The sequence below is a fragment of the Pipistrellus hanaki genome (assembly GCF_964339955.1).
Source record: "Pipistrellus hanaki genome assembly, chromosome: 5".
NCBI lineage: Eukaryota > Metazoa > Chordata > Mammalia > Chiroptera > Vespertilionidae > Pipistrellus > Pipistrellus hanaki.
In genome coordinates, this window is record NC_140507.1 from 6,681,772 (window position 1) to 6,701,355 (window position 19,584).

At 52.4% G+C, this 19,584-nt stretch overlaps 1 protein-coding gene across 1 annotated transcript in view; it reads left to right on the forward strand.

Annotated features, from left to right (window-relative positions):
- The window catches only part of SLIT3 (slit guidance ligand 3), a 496,706-nt gene that overhangs the window by 334,725 nt on the left and 142,397 nt on the right, over positions 1 to 19,584 (forward strand). Inside the window, exon 5 of the mRNA XM_084884010.1 lies at positions 16,906 to 16,977. Coding sequence (XP_084740136.1) covers positions 16,906 to 16,977 — 72 coding nt within the window. The remainder of the gene's footprint in view (positions 1 to 16,905; positions 16,978 to 19,584) is intronic.

Sequence of the window (19,584 nt, forward strand, 5' to 3'; positions counted from 1 at the left end):
ACCTATGCCAAAATGCTTACAAGAATACTTGCAATGGTATAAGTGCTGGTTATGTATATGCAACCTATTATTACCATTATTATTATTATTATTATCATTATCATCATCATGATTATTTCTAAAGGATAGTTTTCCGGATTAGCCCCAAAGAGGAGGTGAGAGTCGGGATGGTTAAAGTTTTGCAGCTTCCTCTCAGAGGGGAGCCCTGTTTTCCTGCTGTGAGCACACGGAGACTGGGAAGTGGAGAATTCGGCTAATTTGGGGGGGCAGGGAGGGGTGTCTCACTAGTCTATTACCCCGAGCAAACTTAGCAGGAAAGGCTGTGGCGGAAATGAAATGCCGTTTTTCTTGCCTAGAATGTGTGATCCCAGCAAGTGCAGATGAGACAAAACTGAGACTGCACTGGGTCCCATCTCCCCTACTCTGAGCCTTTCGAAGCTTCTGGAAACCGAGTGAGGGAAGCGGAGGCCCAGAAGCAGGAGCCACAGACTGTGACAGCGCCCTCCTGCTGGGGGCCTCAGATCCGGCCTGGGCCTCTGGGCCTCCGCTTCCTCCTGGGCAATCAGAGCAGCTGGTCAAACTCAAGCTGACCAAGCTTGTAGGTGTAGCCTGGCCGGCTCTGGGGTCACCGGACCTCCGTTTTGTACATCTCGGCACCATGGAAATGCCACTCACCAAAATCCTGCATTCGGTGATCATTTCTAACCCACGGGACTAGAGGAAAGCATGCTGGCAGGACCCTCGTGGTGTCTGATGTTTACAAAGAGTAGAAAGGGGCAGGTAGTAGGGACAGGAGCAGAAAGGACGGAGGGGCTGGGACTTGAGGAGGGCCTTGAGGGGGCAGGGTGCTCCAGTCATGCCTGTGATCCTCAAGTCATTCATCCCATGCCCCCACAAGTGCCCTCTTTTTGCCTGGGCAGCAGTGGGCAGCTAGAACCAAGAGCAAGGGATTCAGGGGTCCTGCCTGGCTCTCCATGACACCGAGATTGGGGACAATGCCGTAGCCCTCTGCCCAGGAGGGCTATTGATAATTGTTGAAGTTAATCTTAATGACATGACCGATAGGTCAGTAACTCAGTGGACAATGCTGAGACAGAAGCCCTGACAGAGGGAATGTGCTGGGAAAGAACGCGTGGTTTCCAGGGGCCCCGGCCACACCCCCAGGGAGCAGCTGCTGTGGAGCTCTTCATCCGTCCTCCTCCTGCCCCCCTGGGTGTGGGGACTCCCTGCAGAGAAGCGAATGCAAAAGGGGCCAGTGGTGAGAGAGGGACAGTCTGTGGCTCTTTAAGTGAAAATTTACCTGTAAATGTTAATTATTGGAAATGCCAGCAGGTGTTCATTGGCTTCCCACCTCAGCCTAGGGACGGCCGCCTCCCGTCGTCTGCTTGGTTTGGTTGCAGGACTCTGGTTGGCATTCAGTGAAGAACCGGCCTCTCCTTGGTCAGACCGCTCCGTGGCTCTCCTGTCCTGGGATGAAGTCCAGACCTGATCCCACCTGCCACCACCCGTCTCCCCCACAACCTCTTCTCAGCCACTACTCCCCCCCATCCCCCCAGCCCCTGCTAGCCACACTGGCCCTCTCAGACCACACATGCTGTGTGCTGAACTGCACCCTACCACACTTGCCCTCTCCCAGCATGCACCACACCAGAGGTCCTCAGCCCCCGCCTGCATCAGTGTCCTCAGGGGGCCTGTTTATCACACGGGTGGCTCACGTGCAGTGCCCGGACTGGGTCAGACCTAGACTACAAACCACCTTGGAGGCCTCGCTACTTTCGTTCGGTGCCCTAAGGCTAGATAGTTGCATACCAGTAAGTCCTTGTTGATTAGAATGAAGACAGAGACTCTGGAGCCACTCTTCCCTGGGAGCTGGGAGTGGGGTGGCCGCGGAAGGACATGGGGTCACAGATCCAGCCCTCACACGTTAGAGCCTCAGGGGCACCCACACCCAGCTGCCTGTCACCTGCTTTAGGGCAGCGTTCCACCGGATGGCCTGGCTGAGGTTTCAGGACCAGAGCGCTTAACCACGGCTCCAAACGCACTCGTGTATTTCAGATGTGTGTCCCCGAATCGCTTCCGTCTTCTCTTTTCATTTCTGCAGCCCCAGTTTTGGGTAGTGACTCAGCCTGCGTGGCGGTACTCTCTCTGCTCATCTGTCTGTGACTTACTAGGAGGATCCCCAACAGGTGCGGACGCCCCATCACTTCCTCCATGACTCCCTTCTCGTGTTTGTCTTTGTTTGTACAAGTCTAGGTTTCCTTTCCTGAGGGTGATAGGCTGCATGCAGTTCCATGCCGAAATGATTGATTCAGAAATGGTTTAGAGAAGCTCAGAGAGGGTCTAAGAAGAAAGAAGCGAGGCTCATGACGCCTTTGCCACATTGTTCAGTGGAAAAAAACGTGCTTTTAACCCCTGCTCTCCCCTAAGACAGTGGTCGGCAAACTACGGCTCGTGAGCCACATGCAGCTCGTGAGCCACGGTTTGCCGCTCTATGGACTAATGAGTTTGCCGATCACTGACCTAAGAGATGACCACTAGTTCCAGCCGGTGTTTTCATTTAGGGTCAGAGCCTTTTCCCCCTGTTCCCGGCTTTGTTTGGGGTATGTTTTCTCTTCAGGGGGTACCAGCGACCTCTCCTTGCAGATGGTTTAAAAAGCAAGCTCCAGAGGACCGGAAGGAAGCAGGACGTCCGCAGGTTCAGGGTGCGAGGCTTAGAAAAGTTGATAAGAATGTTTAAAATTGAAGGATTAAAAAGACTCTTGAAAAGCCAATCCATTATGAAGTCCATTTATATATAAATATATATTCTCCAAAACCACATGAATAAAAGGGGAGAGGAAGGAAGGAAAGGAAAAAAAAAACTGGCTTCCGTTCAGGATGTCAATTATGTCCTTTTTTTAAATCCCCTTTTTACAATTTATTTGACATTTTGAACAGTGGCCAAAAAAGCTATTATAACTATAAAACATATTCGTCGGTATAATCTCATTAAGTTGAGCGATTTAATTAAGGTATTGACATGCTTAATTGATACGTGTAAGCCAAGACCATTTTCATATCTCATTTCCATATGCTTTCTGCTCTAAGAGAAGCGAGGAGCTGGATTTAAAAAAAAAAATGGCACTCCCTCCATAAAAGCGCTATAGATCCATCTGCGTGATGTCCCAGGAGACCACTTCCTGCCACTCTCCCTGATTCGGAGCCAGCACTCCGCTAAGTGGCCCTGCGGAGGGGGCGGGTGATGGATACCCAGCCTGAGTGCTTGTCAGGCCCTCTTATGATCAATAGGAGAATATTTATATTAATAAAGCACCGAGTTAATTAAATGAAACGGTCCTCTGGGTAAACTTAAGATACTAGGGGGTGGGCAGAGATCCATATATTCTGCCGTGCGCGCATTAAGAATTGCCTTGAAATTTTATGGCGCTTTTAAAAACTCGCTTTGTAATGTAAAAAGTTTGAAGCCTCCGCAAGTGTTCTTCTGTGCCAGGACCCGGCGTCTGCCTTCCGCAGGAGGAAGGCCTGGGAGCTGGAGATGGGGCTTAGGTGGGACCTGGCACACTTTCCTGGGGGGGGGGAGGGGGGTGAGAGGGTGTCTGGGCAGACCTAGCTGGGCTGGAGGATGGAGACCTGAGCTCAGTGCAGGGTCCCTTCAGCGTCCTTCTCCCCAGAGCAGTCTTTCCATCAAAGGGGAGAGAGAGATCTTGGACCGCCTGCCATTCAGGTCCCCTCATCCTGCGAAAGCCTGAACGCCAGAACCTTCTGGAGAGGAGCCTCTTCCAGACTCACAAACAGCCCTTGCTTTCCTGTCTCTCTTCTCTAAGCCTGTCTTTTTCCGTGTCTATTCTTCCGTGTGGAGTGTGTGTGTGTGTGTGTGTGTGTGTGTGTGCACCTGTCTCCATCCTGCTTCTCCCTCTCACACCTGTGCCTCTTTCTCCACGTGTCTCTGCCTTTCACCGTCTCTTCTGGAAATGCCTGTCTCTCTGGTGCCTTTCCCTTCCACTTTCTCTTCTCTTCTCTCTACTTTTACTCTCCCTGTCTCACCAGTCAGTCTTCTTGCTCTCTCCCTCTTGGTCTGTGTTTCTCTGCCTGTCCTTCCCTTCTTCCCTTCCCTTTCCTTTCCTTTCCTTTCCTTTACTTTCCTTTCCTTTCCTTTCCTTTACTTTCCTTTCCTTCCCTTCCCTTCCCTTCCCTTCCTTTATCTCTCTCTCTTTCTCTCTCTCTCTCTCCTTCTCTTCTTCTCTCCCTCTCTCCCTCTCCCTCTCTTCTCTCTCTCTCTCTTCCTCTGTTTTTCAGTCTCCCCTCTTGTCTTTATAGCTGTCTGTCTGTCTGTCTCCCCCTCCGCTTGGGTTCTCCTGCCCGCCTACAGCGGGATCTAAAGAAGGCTTCTCGTTCTCAGACAGCCCCTCTACACGTCACTCAGACTGACTTCCCGGTCTTTTCCAGAGCAGCCTTGAGGCCTCTTTTGTGTTTGGGAGAAGCTGGGCCTCTGCTGAGGAGATTCACACTAGCTGTCCCCTTTGTCCTCTCCCATGGACTGTGTCTTTTCCTTCTCTCAGCTTTGACCTAACGCCATGGTCCATTGCAGTCACCCTGCTAACGATGACCCCTCCCTGAAACAGGAGTCCAGGAGTTACGCAGGGAGTGAGGACAAGCAGGGAACTTGCTTTAGCAGCAAGTGCAACTCCCGTCCCCACTGTGACCGCCCTCTCCGAGGGCTGCTTCCTGCCCGCTCCAGCTGCCCTGCAGCTCACCCAGGTCCCCAGCTTCCTTGGGAAGGAGGAGGGTTCTTTGAGTCATGCAGAGGAGGCCCGATCAACACTCTGCTCTCAGCCCTGAGCCTGTGTTAGGATCGGGCCACTTCCCAGTCTAGTCTTGCCGTCTATGCCTCCAGCTGCCTCCGCTGCCCCAGCTGCCCGCCTTTCCATCCTCCCCATGGGCGTCTCCGCCGGCTTCTCCAGTGCATAGCAGCTGCTGCACAGCCCTCTCTTCCCAGCCAGCCGCCTGGGTTACAGGGAGCTGTGTGGCTTTAAGCCCTGCCCCCATCTTTGCCACCATGTCCTCTCCACCCTCCGGAGAGCCTGGTAGATTCCTGCAGGGCCCAGGGCAGCTTTGAGGCACTGCAGGCCACGTGGGACCCCACAACTGCTTACCTGGAATTGATGCCTTATAGCTTTAGGGTTCCCGTGAAATGTTCTCTGGACCATGGAATTCGCAGGGATTTTCTTGTCTTTTACTCACAGTGTTTGAAGGCAGATGCAAGGACTCACAATAATAAGTATTTATGGAAGCCAGGTAGCATTCAAGAGCTTAAAGTTTATTAGCCGTTTCATAATTCTCTGGCATAAATATATTCATGGCCCCATGTTACAGATGAGAACACTGAGGCTCATACAGAGCCACACGTAGCAAGCGGCAAAACCGGAGTTCACACCGAGGTCCTCTGGGCTCCTGGGCCATGCTCTCCCTTCTGTTCTTCACCCCTCCGGGGGTCTTGGCTGTGTGCAGGACCTTGGGGTCCGGTACAAAAGGAAACGTGTTAGCAGGAAGAGTGTGGCTCAGGCTGTGGTCCAGGAGCGGTCTCGGGGACGCAAGGGGATGCTTCAGAAGACATCACCTTCATCCCTTCTCTTTGCTCCCTCCTCCTACCAGGGAGACCCTTCCCTCTTTCACTGCATTTGGCACCAGACTAGCGGCAACAGCCCCACATGTGTCGCTAATTAATTCCGTCATCACCATTCGCCAGGTTCTCCTCTGCTCACATCCCTTGTTTGGTGCCTTTTGAGCTGCATTGCCAGAAGCAAGGCTGGGATTAAATATTAGTGTTAACTGCAAACTTGGTGTAAACCTATTGAACTGGTGTTTCTATATAAACAAACAAGAGAACAGCATCTACTCTCCTGGGGTCAAGCCCAGGACCTCCACAGGTGGAGAGATTAGCAGCACCTCTAACTGCTGTGGATGGAGCAGTAAGTCGTGCAGGGGCCACGATGAGAAATGCCAGTCTGTGGCAGTAACGCAGCTTAACGGCCCCCGCGGCTGCATACCTCCACACTCGCTTCGAGACGAGACGCTGGCCCTGCAGCTCAGGGGGCTGAGTTCTTGCTGAATTGCTTTCCTGCTTCAGTGGAAGATAATTTTGAGCCTTTCTGAAGCCGTATTGATTTTATAGGCAGATGGCCCCAGGATAGCATCTCACCTTCACCGTGGAGGTTTCGCTTATTAAATGGGGTTTTGGAAAGTTAGAGGAAAGAACAGGCATCTACAAGCCACGCTCCCTTGAGCTGCAGCTCTGCATTGCAAATGCCAACCTCCGGGGCAGCTTCAGCTCAGAACATAATCCCTCCCACCCCCACCCATCCTGCTTGCTGCTATTTCTTCAGTAAAGAGAAGAGTAACCCCCAATGGGCCGTATTGCCAGGGGAAGGGAGGGTCGTTCAGTCTACAGAACATTCATCTTAGGATCAGGCAGGCACACAGGAGATCCAGAGGAGAGCGCCAAGAGCCCTCTCTTCATGATCAAGTTGGAGGTCACGGGGTAAGAATCAGGGAGTGGCTTCAACAGCAGTCCCTTCGCCCTCTGGGCGGCCTCTTCTTCCTGCCACCGCTGCTGCCTCTGCCGGCCCCAGGCTGACTTCTGAGAATGCGCAGGCTTCGTGAGGGTTTCCAGGCCTTCTGCACAGTTTGGCGGGAAGAAGACTAATCACAGAGCAGGTGACGGCACAGGTTTTCAAACATTCTCCCCGCCGGTCACCCTTCCGAGCAGCCCTTGGAGCTTGATGCCCAAGTGCCTCCTCTGTCCCAGAGTCTCATTGTCCGTGTGGCCTAAGCTCAGTGAGTGCCAGGACTCAGCCACGGCAGGAGGGGGGAGGGGCTGTTCTTGGAACATTGTCAGGCAAGCGGCCCTTCTCTGGATCGAATCCATTTCCAAACCTGTCGTCCTCTCTCGGGCCAGGTTTCAGCTCTCTCTGTCCGGAGTTCTGCTCAGCCGAGCTCCCAGCACAGCTGTCATCCCCACACCTGTGTCCCTCACTCCGCCTCTCCCAGTCAGAGACTTTCTCTGAGCGGCATTAGTTCTCAAGCAGGACATGCCGCCAAGGAGACAGAGGTAGAGGATGGGGGGATAGGGCCAAAGCTCTTTATAATGCAGAGGGACAAAATGGTCTTGGGGTGGGGTGGGGGTAAGTCCCCTTAGCTTGAGATTTATTCTTCATGACCCATGAACCAGGCAATGGCACTGAATCATTTTTGCTTATTTTTTTAATCCACTCAACAAACATTTTTTGAAAGCTTTGTGTCAGGCCCCATGCTCTGCAAAACCTCTGAGCTCACCAAAGCCAGTTTAGCTCAGTGGATAGAATGTTGGCCTATGGACTGAAAGGTTCAAGGTTTGACTCCCATCAAGGGCATGTACCTTTGTTGTGGGCACATCCCCATTACGGGGTGGACAGCTGATTGATGTTTCTAACTCTCTATTTCTCTCTCTTCCTCTCTGTAAAAAAAATCAATAAAATATATATATTTTTTTAAAAATCCCTGAGCTCATGAAACTAACAGTTTAATGACGTACCAGCGGGAATGCCCATGTCACCTTAGGAGCTTGGCCTTCTTTCCGTGTGAAGCTTAGCAAACAGCCCCCTCCGATCCAGGCTCACGTCTGCTTGTGCCCGGCTCCCTAACTCACCTTGAGCCTTTCGGTCGTGTCAGATTTGGCCTCCCCCTGGGACAGTTCCTGACTGAAAGGGCCACAGTGCTGGATGATCTGACATTTTGCTAGAGATCTCTTTTTCAGGAAAGATAAGAGGGACACCCACAAGAGACTGTGTCCATCACAAACTCGCTTCCTCCTCCCTGATGCCAACAGAAACTGGCCTAAAAGGCACACTTGGAACCCACCAGAAGCCATGATGGAGAGCACACTCCCCGCCTCCCTAATTTTGCTGATTACTGCTCGGGCAGGCCGCCGCCTGTGGGACTTTATGCCTCAAGACCCATGACCATCAGGCCACCATCTGGGAGGCAAACGAGGGTGCCCAGGGCAGCGATGAATCACGAGATCAGACAAACGCACGCACTTCACCTCAGAACAATTCCATGAACAACCCCCAGCCCCCGCCCCGCCCCCCTTGCTCCCAAGGTTTCATCTCCTAATGGCAAAAGCTTTTTGGCACGGGGCTGCCTTTGGGAAGAAGAGAGGACTCAATGTGGGCCATCTCCCTAAAGAAGACACGGGAACAAGGACGCTTCTCCGATTAATCAGCAAATGCTTGGCTCCAGCTCTCGGCCAGAGGATCGATTTACATAAAACTACTTCTCGAGATGAATCTGCCTCCCTCGGCTCCCCCTGCAGTCCCCTTGTCCAGCCAGCATTAGACATGCCGCCGGGTTTCAGATTGACAGTGTCAGTTACGACAATCAAATTACGGATGAAAGCCTCAGAGGGCGGCCAGGGGAGAGGGACGCAGGGGACAGAGGGAGTGGGGACGGCATGTCAGCCGGGAGGAGGGTGACCGCACAGAAACAGGCTTTCTCACCCAAACTCCATTAGGCAGACACATAGCTTCGAACAAAAACAAAAACAAAAACAAAGAAACAAAAAAAAATCACTAGACAACATCCTTTTGAACAAGGTGGACACACCTGCCCCCCCACCCCACCACCACCACCAAAATCAATAAATGAGACCAAAACCAAAACATCTCATTGGGCCTAAAACTTGGCAGGGGACTGTCAGGTGCAAAATTAGATCCTGCAAGCAGATGGTTTTCAGCATCAGATTTCTGCACGCCCTCTGAGGGCACCGAAATCGCAGCTGTGCCCCCTGAAGGGTACGTGGTGATGGATGCACGGACTTGACTCCAGTCAGATGCTTGTAGTTGGGGTCCTGGTGATGCTTAGAGTTGGGGTCCTGGACCACTCCATTAGGCAGGGCCGTCTGGACGGAACCGAAGGCACAATTGGGCTGATAACAAGAGCTCCGCAGTCCATCTGATAGCACTGCCTTGTGGGTAAATTGTGGTAATCCCAGGGGTCCGCGAGCTGCTGAGGGGCCCAGCCTCTACCCCCATTGGCTGGGGATGAGCCGTCGATGGTAATGCTGTTTCGTGACCGCAGAGAGCCTCCCCTGCCAAGCCTGGCGGGTATTGGTTCCGAGAGAGTCACATTCAATCCGGTGTCTGGAAGGGGATTCTGTGCTCACAGGAAGGATGACTGAGTGACGGAAACAGCTCAGGCCATGACTGGCTTCCCTGAATCCAGAGGTTTCTGTCTTGACTGGCTCCCCTTCATATTTCTTGCTCTATACCCCAACCCCTCTCCATCCCCCCACAAGGAGTCCCACAGATCGGTTCTAACATTTGAAACTCTCTCTCCCTCTTGGCAACGAGTAGGCTTCCAGCTCCAGCATCCAGCTCCCCGCCTTTCTCTAGAATTGCTCTGTGCGGTATCGTGGGCACCAGCCCGCGTGGTTGCAGAGCCCTTGAACTGACATGAACGTAAAGCACACACCAGATTCCAAAGACTTGGTGTAAAAAAAGAACGTAAAGTATCTCATTAATAATCTTTATATTGTTGCATGTTAGACGGACAATATTTTTAATATATCGGGTTAAGCAAAATAATCTATTACAGTTCATTTTAACGGTCACACTGTTTGTAGTGCCGCTAATGGAAAAAACAATGTAAATTGCATCAGCGTCCCGTGTATTCCTGTGGGAGAATGTCGTTCCAGAATTAGCCCATCTCCCCTGGAGAGGTGTTGGCCTCCGCGCCCTGCAGCCCCGGTCTGGAGTGTTCTGTTGGCCAGCACAGAGGGCTGCTTGTGCATAATTTGGGGAAAATTGAGTTAGAGGGGCCCTGCATTTGTCCAGCCCGCCCCCTCCTTGCTTTTATGGTCCCCATTCAGCCTGATTTACTTCCTCACTTTAACTGGGGTAATCCTGACGCACTGGAGTTTGCAATCTCCAGAACATCTGCCCATAAAGAGACCGAACAGGGCCCCACTGGTAACTCATCACAGACAAACCCGTACCCCAAGGCCAAGTGCAGCCTTCGCAGCATCCACAGCCCTTCGGCCCCCAAGAGACCCTCAGCGATGTGTGCTGAACCCGTGGTCACCGCTCTGGACCTGCTCGCATCCCAGCTGGTCGGCCCTGCCCCTGGCCTGCCCGCCCAGTTCTCTCCCCCAGCGGTAAGAGAGCTGTGGGAAATCGCCTGTCCTGAGGCCCGCCAGGAAGATCCTAATCCCTGCCGGTTTGGAGGGTCCAGGGCACCGTGCTTGTTTCTCCTGCCACATTGCTAGGATTGCAAGGAAGGATGTCCTCACCCACGGGCTATCATGCTTCAGAGTCTCCACACTGGGCCCGGAGTGTCTTTCTAAAACACAGACGTGCCATTCCCCACCCCTTCAGCCATCAGTGAAGGGAAACATAATCCGCACTACCTTGATCACACCTAAATTTTTATAATAAAGAGTCTGTATTTCTCACAGCACCATCGGTGATTACTGACAGGGGAGTCCCTGAGTCCTCCCGTAAGGACTGTCAACTCTCGACATGCCGACTCTTGAAAACATCTTGGAACTCTCCTGATTTCTATCAGACTGTTCACTAGGAAAGATAAAACCAACGTACTTGACCAATCAGGCCCGCCTCCCTACAAGGGCCATGACTGATATTGCCATCTTTCCCCTCCCTGCCCACTCCAAATCGAAAGGGAACACGGGGCCTCGTGTCAAACCAAGCTGTGCATTCTTTTCCATGTTGGTTCAGAACAATGTGCAGTGTGAGTTTAGATACATACGGGCTTTCTTCTTATTGCAGAGGGAAAAACTGAACAGCAGCTCTCGCTCTTTGAGGTGTCTAGGGGTTTATTTTGCCTTCACATATATTTTAAGGGGTCTGTGCATTTGTATCCGGGGCCAATGAGAAGGCCAGCTTCAGGAGGACAAGAGCCTGGTCTGTTCACCTCTGTGTCTCAGCATGTTACATGGTGTAGCACATAGTAGGTGCTCATAAAATGAATTGAGTGCCTACTGAGTGCGTGAAATAAGACTCTGAGCTGACATTTACTCAGCTGGTATGGAACATCTGAAGGGTAGGACTGGGACTTTTCTCATGAGCTTCTCAGAGGAGGCAGGACACGAAGAGCTCTTATGGATGTCTTTCATTCAATAACAGAGCATCCAGGGAGCAAGCAATGTAAACTCCTGCTGCCGTGAAATGTTCAGAAGCCAAACTGGAGCAGTAGGGGGTCATTGTGGTGTTTTGTTCCCCATTGAGACTCTGATTCTCTGGGTCTCAGGAAATGACTCGGTTACTCCATGTGCTCTCCCTGGGACAAAGGATGCCATTGACCAGACACCCCACTGAGGGCACTAGGGCTTCCGAGCTGGGAGAGATAGATGCGTTTGGTTTTGACAGTGACCCAACTGCAAACACTTCATCTTGCTCATTAAGATAAATTGTCTGCAAAAGAAATTTGCCTTTTAGAATGAATCCTCCCTTAAATCCACAGAATACGTTAGCAAAGCGATACCTTCCTCTTTGGTTTCTAGAGTGGAGTGACGTGTCATAGTTCCTCCACGGTGGGAGCTAGGGATGAGGAGGGCGGGGTCACCTTTGTCTGGGATGGCAGTACTGAGAGCACGAGAAACGGTAGATTGGCGGATTATCCACCAGAAATTCAGAAGCCCCTGAATGAGTTTTGATGGACACCTACTCTACCAATGGGCAGGTTTCCTCCTACTACGCAGGGACTAGGACAGTAATTTTTATTTTATTTTATTGATTTTGTACAGAGAGGAAGGGAGAGAGATAGAGAGTTAGAAACATCGATGAGAGAGTCATCGATCAGCTGCCTCTTGCACACCCCCTTCTGGGGATATGCCCGCAACCAAGATACATGCCCTTGACCGGAATCGAACCCTGGACCCTTCAGTCCCCAAGCCGACTCTCTATCCATTGCGCCAAACTGGTTTTGGCTAAGACAGTAATTTTAATGTAAATTCAGGCCAAAGAGATTTAAAGTGGTAATCCACTGCCCCGGTCCCAAATCCAGTCATGGTTTGTTATAGTGGATCTAAATTTGGCTAATCAAGAATTGATGGTTGTTGTTTTTTTTTGTTTTGTTTTTGGTTGATTGGTTTGTTTGTTTGTTTGTTTTTCTGAAAAGGCACCTTGTTGGTCTCAGTGCAAGGCGTTTGGGGACTGGGTTGTTTCCATGTTCTTTCGTGGCCTCTTGATCTTTGGTCCTGGATATGTCACCTTTTGGGAATGTTTTTTTAACCTTCTGAGAACTTCTTGGTTCAGGAGAACTGCCCTTGAAACCTTCTTAGGAAATGCTTTGGGTTGGAGTCTGACATTGGCTCCATCTCCTGCTTCTTGGGCTTTGCTGCTAAAGGCCCTGGCTGGGAGCCTCCTCGGGTTCCTGGAGTCCCCTCAACCCTCCCCCCAGAGAACAGGCCAGGCTGGGAGCTGGCACTTCTCTCTAACCAAGGGCTGCCTGGGACAGGGCTGCCGAGGTTAGAGACAGGAGCGCCCAGGACATTGGGCTAAGCCAGGTCTGGACCTAAGTGTCCTGTGTTCCCCTTCTCCATCCTGCGTCCTCCCTCCCTCTCTGGTCTCTCCCAGGAGCAGTTTGTGAGCCCTCCCTGGGCTGTGTCTGCTTCTGAGAGCGCCCGCCCGAAGGCAGACCCAGTTCTCCTGAACCGGCCTCTCCTCTTTCATCCAGAGGAATCCAGAATAAAAAACGGGTCCTCCTTTTTAGATGAACGAGGAGGGAAGCCTTCATCCCTCCCCCGGATTCTACGGAAAGAATGGTTTAGCAGCATCTGTGTGTGTTATTCTTTGAAGAATTGGATGCACATGTCCTGAGGGCGATGATAAACTGTGTTTTCAGCAGCGTCAATTCAGGCTCAATGGGGGGGCAGGGGAGGAGTCCAAGAAATAAACGCAGCCATTCCTGTCCACAGGGCTCCAGATGCAAAATGCACACAAGTATCAACTCACTTTGTCCTCACGATGAACCTCTGAGGTCCGTAAAATAGCTGTCCTTCTGTAAGCATGGGGAAACTGAGGCATGCGGCATGTCAGCGGTTGGCATGCTGATACAAGTAGTAAGTGACTCCACCCACGTCAGAAACAAGAATTCTCCAAGGGTGAGGGAGCTTCCGGCCCCGTGTTGTACCTTCTGGATAACCGGAAGTTGATATCTGGGAGCAAAACCCCACCAGCACCACCACCACCTCCCAAAACTGCTGCTGAACACGGACAGGACTTCCTGGAAGTAGGAACGTGACCGAGATAAGCACATCGTCCCCGGGGGAACAGAAAGCCTCTGGCCCTCGCCCATCACCAGGGAGTGGGCAGGGCAGGAGAGGCGGGGACTGCCATCCACCGCTGCACTGAGAACAAAGCCAGCCTGGCGTCCATGGCGGGGAGAGCCTGGGATGCATTCCCTAAGCCCCGATGGAACTAGACAACCTCTCAATCCACTTAGCAAAGTGTCCGCAGTTCCCGTTTCAGGGTGGATGGAGCAATAATAAATTCGCAAAGCCAGTTAATCTGTGTCCAGAGCATTTTAGTAAATTAAAAAGGGGCAGGAGGGGCAGGAGGGGGATCTATTGATTCTTGCCAACTTCTGTTTGACTTACTGTCTCCTTAATAAGTCCTCTTCGGTCTTGAGTTTTTGGATGGAATAATCAGCCAGTTAATCATTTTCCGGAAGCAGGAGAATGCACTTTAGCTAATGCAGTTCCCTCTCTCGCAGAGCCCTAATCACTTAGAAAGGCGTCCCAGCCATAACCCGGCTTCCCAACCCAGAAAGCCTTCCCAGCCATAACCCGGCTTCCCAACCCAGAAAGCCTTTCCCACCGGCCTTCTCCCTTCATTTCCCCGGAAACCCAGGGCGCCTCCCTCCCGCCCTACGCCAACCTCGTACCTTTCATCTGTGTTATGTGTTTTGCTTTATTTTTAAAGCAAGTTCCTTCCCCACATGTCCCCTCGGGAAGGGTGAGGTACTCTAGCCTCAACAAATCATTGGCCAGAGCCAGGCTCTCGGCACTCCGAATAGATTTTGTTATTTTTACTTAAGTGTCAGCCGAAAATGGTGGCTCTTGTCCCTCCCAGGGACAGTACTTAACAACAGCTTCGTGCTGGGCATCACGCTGAGATAAACACACCCTCAGGAACCCTCACAAAGGCCCCGAGATAATTGCAAAGGGACAGTTACCGAAAATGAAGTGCCAGCCAGCCCCGAGCCTCCTCCACGCCCCATCAGTAACACCGTTAAAGCCGTCCGTTTGTCAGCCTACTAGAGGTATTTAGGAAATCAATACACACTCCCGCAGATGGATGGCAGCCGTATTGTCCGCTGGAGAGGAGAGGCAAGGCTCAATGGAAAATGAAATTAATAAAATGTATAAGCAGATTGTCATGGAGAACAGATAAATTCCCTACAATCTACTGTTTTGCTCAGCTGTGGCAGGCGGGAAATCATAGTTGCGGGGGAGGGGAAGCTTAGCCTGAGCTTCTTAGACTCAAAGCAGGACTCGGGTATGTACAGCGAGAAAACGGTGCGATGACACCCCTGGCCACCCCGCCCGAGCGCAGGACTGTGCCTGTGTGGCCGCTTTTGTGGGAGACGTTCCAGCAGCTCCTCCAGGCGCATCTGCTTAAATATTGCTTTCTCCTCTGCGTCCCACCGTCCTGCAAGCCAGAACCTTCATGCAATCGTTGTTCTGTCCGTGTAGGTGGAGAACCTTATTCTCAGAGGGGTAGTACATTGCTGGAGTGTGTGTGCCCCTTCTTGTCGCTTCCAAACCTGGTTGGAGCGCACGGTTCTAACCCTGGGTCTGCTACCCCCGCCTGTAACGGTATAGGGATCATCAGCTGTTCGCTGAGTGCGGCCTGAGTGTGGCCCGAGCGGCCAGCCGCAGGCAGCAGCCCAGCCTGGAGGACAGAGGGCAGGGCTGGCTGCCCTGGAGACCAGCCTCCACTCGCCAGGAAAGACTGGGCCCATTGTGGCCGCCGGAGCCTGGGGGGCGGCCCAGAGGCCCGGTGGAAATCGCATTAGTGGGATGACAGGACCCCGGCCCCCTTCTCTACGAGGCTGATGGAGAGCAGAGGCGTGGCCTCGGCGACACCGCCGACCTTTGCTGTCATCGTGGGCTTTGTTCAGCGCCCCGACTCCAGTCTGGAGCCCTGCTCATTGAATCAGGCCCAGCCGGGGGAGCCTGCAGCCAGGCCCCCATGCATCTAAATTGACTTACATCCCTGCAGGCCACGGAAACTGGATTTGAGGGGGGGGGGACCCTCTTATTCAGTCCCAGAAGCCACACGTATTCCGATCTGCACCCAACCCCAACTCTGAGCCTAACGGGGACCCAGACAACCCCCAAGGCTCCCCAGCGCCTGCCAGTCGCTCAGAGGGTGGCGGCTCACCTCGGAGGTGGGAGAAGGCGAACACATGCCTCGCCTCCGTGGGCTGGCTTCCCTCCTGCCCCTGTGCAAAATGTCCGTCCAGAGGCCTAGGTTTTTGGTGGTGGAAGATGGTCTGGCCTCTCTTTCCAGCTGTATCTGGAGCCGCCTACAGCCATCGCTTAGGTGTCCGTGGGACTGGGCACCGGCGTGTCCCTGGGTACACTCCGACTCTAGGACACTTGGCAGTTCAACGCGTGTTTGCCTGTGACCCAGCCCGTGCCCCCTGTAGGACAGGAAAGTTCATCTAGTGTTTCCTAAAATAGCAGTGTGGGCCATGTAGCCATCTACACAAGGGGATGATATACAGGCATTCAAAGTGTTGGCATAGATGTACTGCTAATGATAGGAGCAGATGGTCTCAATATAATAAGTGGAAAAGAAGTTATAACAGACTGTATGCTATGAGATCATATGGGTGACATTTATGTATAAATTACTCCTAATTGGTAACAGTGGTTAGGTCTGGGTAGGTAAAATATTCTCTTTTTTTGCCTTAATATCTGAGGGGTTTTGTGTTCTTTACAAAATAATGGAGAGCTATAACTACAAATATGCACATGTGTGTATGTATATAAAATATGATTGGTATATGTAGCTGTAGATATACATGTATGTATGATTGATTACTCGCTGAGATCCCAGGCAGGCTGAAGTATGAGTGAAAACAAGTGCCTGCGTTTGGTCTCATAAACATATATATGTGTATATAACTGGAAACAAAATGGGAAAGACCATATGAGCCTTAGGAAAGGAAACTGAGGCTCTGGGGACTCTTAAAGCGGACCTGGCAGAGGGTTTGGGTTTGAGCCAGCTTGGAGAATTCCTTGCCCTCCCTCCTTGAAGCAGAGCCTTAGCACTGCCTAATGCAGGCTGAGGTGCCAACGGGACCCCTACTTTGAATGGTTTTACAGAAATGCAATTTGAATTCATCATTCCTGTCACTAAGGTGACCCGGGAGGCCCAGAAGACTCTGAGCTGCAGAGCTGGTCGGTCCCTGTCAGAAAATCAGGAGGCCGGCTCCGTTCCCACCCCAGACAACAAAGGCAGCGGGTCCCCGAGAGATGGGAGATGCAGAGGTGCTGACCCTGCTATGGGGAGGGACGCGTGCGGGAGGAGGGGCAGGGGGTCGTCTCCAGGAGGTGGCAAAACCTCAGAGTTGGGTGCAGTGTGTGCAACAAATAGCCCAGCGGCTTGGCTCCTGGCCTGGAGGTGCGAGACCACCCACAGAGCCCGCCCTGGAGGCGACCGCTCCCCCTGGTAACCATTCTGGCAAAGGCCATCTCCAAGGAACAATGCACAGGCCTGTGGCAGCCTGGGGCCTGAGACTAAACAGTCCCCCAACAGCCCGCACGGGTTTTGTTATCGTAATGAGATGCAGACAGAGCCTGCCTGCGGTTAACTCGGTGCCTCTCTTCCTCTTGTTTAGAGATCTGAGCGAGAACCAGATCCTGGGCATCCCGAGGAAGGCGTTCCGAGGCATCGCCGACGTGAAGAACCTGTAAGTAATGTTTTCGCTGCTTCGCTGCAGATGTGGCTCTCAGGCCAGAGCGGGGTGAGGGAGGGGATCACCAGGCGGTACGCCGCGCCCTGTGTGGCCTGGGCCCGGCGCCTTGGAGACACTGAGGGGTGTGCTTCAGTGGTTTCCAGGGAGCATATGTCGAATGCAACGATGGCTGCACACAGTCCTGGTCCTCCTGGCTACTCATCCCCACATGTGAGCGTCACCGTCCCAGACCTGGGTCAGAGCCAGCCCTGCAGTAGCTCTGTGGCCTGGGACTCAGTTCTGCTTCTCTCAATGTCACCATCATCTATAAAACCGGGGTGGTAGCCAGGGGAGGGGGGGGGGGTGTGCGCTGACACAGGTGAGAAAATATTTAAGTACTGCGTAGCGCATAGTAAATGTTCAACAAATGGGAGCCTTGATGATGATGATGATGATGATGATGATGAAGATAAGGACTGTGGCGGTGACGATTTACCAGGAACCTGGAAGACAGAGACAGATCCAGGTTGCTAGGTGCTTGGATAAGTTGTTGTTTTAATTTGAAATAATTGTTGATTCACAAAAACTTGCACAAAATGGTAGACAGGTCCATGTGCTGTTTCACCCAGCTTTCTCCCGGTGGTGGCATCTAACATAACTATAGTGTAATATCCAAACAAGGGAACTGATATGGGATATACTCCACTAACCTTATTCTTCAGATTCCACAACTTTACGTGTGAGAGTATGTGTGTGTGTGTGCATGTATGTGCGCGCACACATGTGCCTGTTCTGTGTAACTGTATCACCTGCCTATCCTTGTGCCATGGCCTCACTCCATGCAGGACCGTTTCCGTTGCTGTGTTTTGAACTTGCCCGATAGCCTTGGTCATTTCCTAGCCAGCCTCGTCTGCGTGCTGCTGTCAGCGTCTCCTCGCCCTCTTAAGCAGTGCGCCTTCTGAATGTCCTTCGCGCCCCGCTGTGTCCATGTTGTCAGGGCCTGAGTGTGGAGAGGGCGCAGAGGGCTGGCTAGTGTGAGCCTTCCTGCCCCTGGCCTCCTCCTCAAGCCCACATTCAACCTGAGAAGTCTGAGGGAGGATTTTTAAACCACTTTCACTGTCTCTGTTCCCTGTAGGGATTTGAGGGAACTGGGAACTGGGAAGGTGATGGTGGCTTCCAGGTAGAGGCAACCTCTTCTCCCTCCTTTCTCCCCCCCCCCGCCCCCCCACTGGGAACTGGGTGGGAAGCTTTCCATGTTAAACATGCAAAGCACACAAGAGGGCAGAGGAGTGTCAAGGTGAAGGGCGCAGAGGACAGGGAGGACTTTGCAAGGGGAGCCCAGACCTGAGGTTGCCCACTGCTTTGTCCGGTTGCATATGCCCAGGAGCAGGAGAGGGCGGAGCAGACAGCCTCAGAGAAGGTGACCAGCATCGTGGGCATAAACCAAAGTGAACGCTGTGCTAACGAGCCCCAGACAGGAAGCCAGGAGGGGAAGTGGAGACCCTCTAGCCTCCCCAGGTCAGCCTGAGCAACCTGAGGCTCAGAGAAGGGCCGCGCTGAACCCAAGGTCAACCAGCTTCTTGAAGGTCGAGCCCCAAATTAATATTTTACGTGTATACAGTGGTCTGTCTGTCGGATCTCATGGCTCTAATTTTAAACGGGCCAGTTGAACAACCAAAAAACACCCAAACCGTGGTGATGTATAAACAGGGCTGTGTCATTCCCGCTGCATTTCTGATTCTCGAGAAAGTGGTTAAACCTCACAGTGGGCCTGAGAGGTATCCGGGGGCTTGGGGTTTGTTGTTGTTGTTTTCCAGTAACATCTTTACCCTCACAGAGGCCTCGGAGCACAAAGATCCGAGGTTCTGCAAGCACTGGCTCCCGAGTCCCCCGGGAGCTGCCGTCAGGCTCCTTCCCGGCCACGCAGAAGTGTGTCCCTCAGGGGCCTGAGCAGCGATGACCTCTCTGGTTTATCCCCGGGGTCAGCATGTGGTCCTGGGGGCAGATGGGAGGGCAGTAAACTCATCGCTTAAAGGATGAGCTAATCAGCAGAACGAGCGACGGATGGGTCACCTGACACCTCTCCTCAGTGCGGTCCGCACACATTTGCTGGCCAGAACCTATAAGTCGCAGAAGGGTAATGCATGTCCTCAGGTAGAACTGGGGGCAAGAAACACAGGCAGACGAGAAAGTGTCCCGTGATCGAACAACCCGAGTGAACAGTGGCAACTGAGCGGCTATGCAGAGTAACGGGCTGTCAGAGCTCAGAGGAGAGAATGGCGTTGGGCAGCGCCGCTCGGATCATGGCTTTGGGGCCTGAGAGATGGATGCCTGATTCTGTGCAGCCACCGTAAGCCCGTTACTTGCCACTTCCGAGCCTGGATTTCCTCCACTGTATGATGAGGATAAGAATTGTACTTCATCTTCCCGAGTTTTTGTGAAGCTTAAGGAAATAGTGTGTATGAATAACTTAGTGCTGTGTGTAGCGCACGGAAGTTATTTAGAGAGTTCTAGCTACTCCTGTGTTCCTTCATTGTTATCATTGTAAAGACTTTAGTTGGGCCTGAGCAATGATTGGAATTCACAGCCTAAACGAGGCAAACGGTGTGGTGGAAAGTGTGG